At 30.1% G+C, this 5,851-nt stretch overlaps 1 protein-coding gene across 1 annotated transcript in view; it reads left to right on the forward strand.

The window, feature by feature from the left end:
* Nucleotides 1-5,851, forward strand: part of LOC109842007 (calcium-dependent protein kinase 10-like) — a 13,003-nt gene that overhangs the window by 5,660 nt on the left and 1,492 nt on the right. The window contains exons 3-7 of the mRNA XM_020410928.1: nt 315-458; nt 816-968; nt 1,054-1,169; nt 2,090-2,257; nt 4,624-4,848. Coding sequence (XP_020266517.1) covers nt 315-458; nt 816-968; nt 1,054-1,169; nt 2,090-2,257; nt 4,624-4,848 — 806 coding nt within the window. The remainder of the gene's footprint in view (nt 1-314; nt 459-815; nt 969-1,053; nt 1,170-2,089; nt 2,258-4,623; nt 4,849-5,851) is intronic.

A 5,851-nucleotide genomic window follows, 5' to 3' on the forward strand; every position in this document is an offset into this window, starting at 1 on the left:
TTTGACAAGGCAATTTCATAGGATCAAATACTGAAAAATTGAAAACGAGGGACAAGTTTCTTTGCGATCAAATGCGATAATCGTTCAGTATCTATCTTATTTATATTACAAAAGTTACTTATTCTTACCTTTCCCGGATCATAATGTTCTTGAAAGCTGATACATGCATGATATGTGCAAATATTTGGATGTATGCATAATATGCATAGAAACTAGACGTCTGCACTTTCAGATGATGATACTTATCTAAATGATGTAAACAACATAAAATTTCTATTATGTCTGATCTTGTATTGACAGCTTTTCTGTTTCAGGAGACAAATTCACAGATATTGTTGGGAGCCCCTATTATGTTGCACCAGAAGTTCTGAAAAAAAATTATGGCCCAGAAGCTGATGTTTGGAGTGCCGGGGTAATTATCTACATCCTGCTGAGTGGGGTGCCCCCATTTTGGGGAGGTTTGTAATTTGGCTTTTGTTTCTCTTTCATTTAAGGAGTTCCCTGTACTATGTTCTCTTGTTGCAGATAGACCCCTGAGTGAATTTTTTGACTCTTTTTCCCTCAGAGAAAGAGAAATTGCTTTTTGATAAATAGACCTCCTGAAGGTGAAAGAGTCGAAACAAATCGCTTAGGCGGTTTATCTGCAATTGGGCAATGGCACAGGGGGTCTATATGCAGCAATAGAACTGCAGGGTTCTATCCGCAATTGGGCGTTAGCACAGGGGTTCAATTGGCAATCAACTGTTCATTTAGTGGATGTTTTACTTTGATTTCTTTAATTGACAACTGCTCTCTTTTATTTCGATAAATTGCAGAAACTGAGCACGCTATATTCGAACAGGTCTTACGTGGAAGGCTCGATTTTGAGACAGATCCATGGCCTAGCATCTCTGAAAGTGCCAAAGATTTAGTAAAGAGGATGCTTGTCAGAGACCCTAGAAAGAGATTGACAGCTCATGAAGTTCTGTGTGAGTTATTGTTTAACTCATCTTATTTTCTTTAGGAAATGCTCAGGAGCTATCAAGGTTCACCATGTCATTTGGTTCTCTGCAGGCCATCCTTGGCTTGAAGTTGGTGGCATGGCTCCTGATAAGCCGCTCGATTCTGCAGTCCTATCTCGCTTAAAGCAGTTTTCTGCAATGAACAAACTCAAAAAGATGGCCCTCAGAGTAAGATTTCGAAATATATTGATTTAGTTGAGAGGTTTAGAAAATTCAATTATCAACAGTCAATAATCTACAAAAGCTGTTCTAACTAAGGGCACCAATTAAGATCATTTGCAAATGCTTTAATGTCGAAGATGATGGTTTCATGTATTTCTTGACTTTTATAAATTGAAACTTTTAGTCGAATAAAATGTGAAATTTAAAAAGAAAAAGAACTGTGCTTGGAAAAGACTTCTGGAAATTTGATAATTCTATTAAATGGAGAATTCACAACTAGCCCTTTGTTTTTCAGTCTTCCCTCATTATGCTACAGGGCCAGTATTTTATTTTAATATGAAAATGTAGTAAATCATAAATATAAATGATTTCCAGCACACCCATTTTGATGAGTAAAGTCTCAGATGGCTACTATTCATTTGTCACCTGGACATGCTACAACATCGGTGCATTCACAGTTTTACAAATTCCCATATAAATATTTCTTTTGTAACCAAAATTCATCTATTTTCATATAATTTATCTCTGACTTGAGAACGAGGCATTACTGCAAATAGACCATAAAGTCCATAATATGGCCAACAATTTGTCCGGAACAAAATTGTCTTTCTTAGTGCCAAAATGGAAAAGGCAATCAATTCCATTCCTCAGATAAATGATTGCTTTTCCATATTGAAAATAGACAGCAGTTTTACCTAATTTCTTGTGTATTATTTGTGACCAATGTACACCCAGCTGTACTGCTCTTTAAATCTACATTCTTTGAAATACTGCTACCATTTTTATATTCACTTCGTCTTTCTACTGAGGTCTCTTTGTTAGACTTAACACCAATTAATGCACACGTGCTTTATCTTCAGTTTTCATAGGCTCATTCTGTTAATCATATCAGTCTTTAGCATAATAACCTCTTTTTTTTTCTACAGGTTATTGCTGAGAGTCTTTCTGAAGAAGAAATTGCTGGCCTCAAAGAATTGTTCAAGATGATAGACACGGACAACAGCGGACAGATCACTTTTGAAGAACTCAAGGCTGGATTAGGAAGAGTTGGTGCTAACATGAAGGAATCAGAAATTTCTGCTTTAATGCAAGCGGTAGGTTATACGTTTAAAGCTTATCTTTAGAAGGCAGACATGCCATGTGAATCATCATACAAATATTCAATAATCTAAGTCAACCAACATTCTTTGAACCTAAAGAAAGAAGATAAAAGATGCAATCTTCAGACTATCTTCCTAGTTGGTAGGAAGTATATTCTGCCAAGAGAAAGGATGAAGATGCATTCTTCAGACTATCTTCCTAAGTGGTAGGAAGTACATTCTGCAAGGTGTAAAGGATGAAGATGGTTGATTATAAGCACATAGATATTATAATTTGACCCACAATGAGAAAACCTTTATGCCAAGATTTTTTACTGGGTTTCTCCAGTTCTCTTTTCATCAAATTCCTCCCATTCATTAATGCATTGAGGCGATACTTTAGGAAAGAAATCATTCTATGATATAGTACGAAAAAAATCTTTCTAAGTTTTTATATCTGCTCAACTACAAGAGGTATTTATATTTTTGACTGGTCAACTTGTATTTACCATCATTTGATTGCTATGCATTGTGAACACCTGCATATACTGATAGAATAAAAAATGATAACATTCAACCTTTAGCACAACTTCAGGGTTTTGTTGAGTGGAAGGGACTTTATGATGGAATCTGACAACCCTACCTCAAACTCCATAGGACCTCATTAAAAGTGCATTTTCCAGGGTTTTTTTTTGTTGGTTTTTTTTTTGGGTGTACTGGAGAGGGCATTATACACATCTTCCTTCAGACTCTTGTATCATGTTTTACCAAATACTAGTATAATGCAGAGGCATTGCACATGGACATAGTATTTTTTAATTCTTTTTTTTTCGATGCAAAATTATGAAGTGACTTTTGTAAAAATATAAATTCTCACATTAATAAATAAAGTTGTGTATAAAGAATTGCATGAGTAATTTTTATACTTTGGATAATTATTATAGTTTAATCATAATTTATTTAGATTTTTAATAACAAATTGAAAAATTATTTAATATTATAATATATAATTATAATTTTTAAACTATAATGTAGAATAATTATAATAAATTTTATGCTAGTTATAACTATTCTTATTGATAATATGTATATAGTATAATTATAATACTACTATTCAGTATAATGTTCGTAGTTATAATATTAAAATAGTTATATTATTTTACTATTAAATATTTAGACAATTTTTTATTTATTGACTAATATTTTTTAAGAATGTTTAATAGCGTAATATTTTATTTATAATATTATTTTATTATAATTTATAAATAGGCATTTAACAATTTAATAAAAATATTATTAATAAATTATTTATAGTTATTTTATAAAATATTTTATTACACTGATTATTTTATACTATTTTATTATGATTAACAATTATTTACATAAAATTATAACATATTTCATAGATTTTCTTATCATTATAAAGTATTTCTATTAGTTACATTTTAATGAGTGCCTAAATATAATTTAGGAAATTGATGAGGCCCATAATTAGTAAGATGTTTTGGATAATTTGTCATAGTGTATTATTTTATTTATAATATTATTTTATTATAATTTATAAATAGGCATTTAACAATTTAATAAAAATATTATTAATAAATTATTTATAGTTATTTTATAAAATATTTTATTACACTGATTATTTTATACTATTTTATTATGATTAACAATTATTTACATAAAATTATAACATATTTCATAGATTTTCTTATCATTATAAAGTATTTCTATTAGTTACATTTTAATGAGTGCCTAAATATAATTTAGGAAATTGATGAGGCCCATAATTAGTAAGATGTTTTGGATAATTTGTCAAAGTTTAATTATAGTTAATGGTCTATACATTGGCGTTTAACAATTTAATAATATAATATTTAATAAATTATTTATAGCTATTTTATAAAAGATTTTATTATAATTATAATTTTATACTATTTTATAATGATTAACAATTGTTTATATATATTATAACATATTTTATCAATTTTCTAATCATTATAAAGTATTTTGATTAATTTAATTTTAATGAATGCCTAAATATATGAAAAAGTGAGGAGGTCCATAAGTAATAAGATGCTTTGCATAATTAGTTAAAGTTTAATTATACTTAATAGTATAATTTCAAGTTGTCAAAAAATTGAGAGGGCAAAATAGGAAATCAATAGTTTTGACATGAGTATTCTCTTTTAGAAATAGTACAAATCATGTACTCGTGTTTTATCAAATTTAATGAGATGTTATGTTTTGAAAAATGCGATCAAGCTAAATATACGTCATATACGTACCTTCACCGATTTCTAATGTTGGATTTATGTATGAAATATTTTTGCAAATTCCTTATCATTTCATGCTCTCATGTTTCACACTAAAACTTACAGGCTGATGTGGATAATAGTGGCACCATAGACTATGGAGAGTTCATAGCTGCCACTTTACATCTGAACAAGATAAACAGGGAGGACCACTTGTGTGCAGCCTTCTCATATTTCGACAGAGATGGAAGTGGCTTCATCACAGCAGACGAGCTCCAACAGGCTTGTGATGAGTTTGGTGTTGGAGATGTACGGATAGAAGAGATGATGCAAGAAGTGGATCAGGACAGTGTAAGTTACAATTTCTTCTTTCAAGATTTTAATTATCGGATATTAGAGAAATATTGGATGACCAAATTCATATCGGACAATGGATATAAGGAAAATATTGAAAGATGGGAATATATAATATAATGTCCTAAGTGTAATATAAATATAGTTAAGGAACTCTAGCATAAAAATGTAAATAATATATATGTTTAGGATCACTGATAAAGAACGGAAACATTAGCAATCTGTTGAGATTGATTATTTGGATAAAAATAAATAGATAATAAATATGGAATTAACCGAAATTGCACTCTTCATTTAAGACAAAAAGATACAAATGATGGGCTTCACACCCAGATACCTCACATGCATAATGCTAGCTGCATTCGCATACAAATTTCTCACAAACATTCTTCTCTCCTCTTCCTAAAATGAAAGAGTACAATCATTATGTATAGAACTAAAACAAAATCTTAATCCTAACTAATAGATAGCATCAAATCGCTCATCATAACAAAATAAGATATTCATTCCTAACTGAATAGCAAACTCAACTCTAACTAAGGATATCTCCTAAAAGAAAAATCAAATCCTTATCCAATCACATCAGATCTTTTTCCCATATTCAGATATGTATTAACCAGTAATCAACTTCTTCAAACAAATAGAAGTCTAACTTGATATTGCAACACTTCGTCCATTTTTCTTTTTCTTTTTTTAGGTTCACGTGGTATATTGGGAAGATCATGTTATGTCACTTGAAAGTTGGTAAAAGTGGCATATTGTTTTACAACAAGCTATAGAAAACGTCATGTCTGCCAACATATCGGCTAAAATATCAACCGTGTCGGGATAATAATTGCCCAAAATTGTCAAAAAATGATAAAGGATATTTAGACCATATTGTTTTGTGACAAACTTTGTAAAAGGATGTATTGGGCTATGTCAGGGATATTTAAAACAATGCTTTCTTTTGTTTTAAACTTTAAAGTTGAACATAAGATTAGGAATAGCATGCTCAAGA

The sequence above is a fragment of the Asparagus officinalis genome, chromosome 5, assembly GCF_001876935.1.
Source record: "Asparagus officinalis chromosome 5, Aspof.V1, whole genome shotgun sequence".
Taxonomy (NCBI): Eukaryota; Viridiplantae; Streptophyta; class Magnoliopsida; order Asparagales; family Asparagaceae; genus Asparagus; species Asparagus officinalis.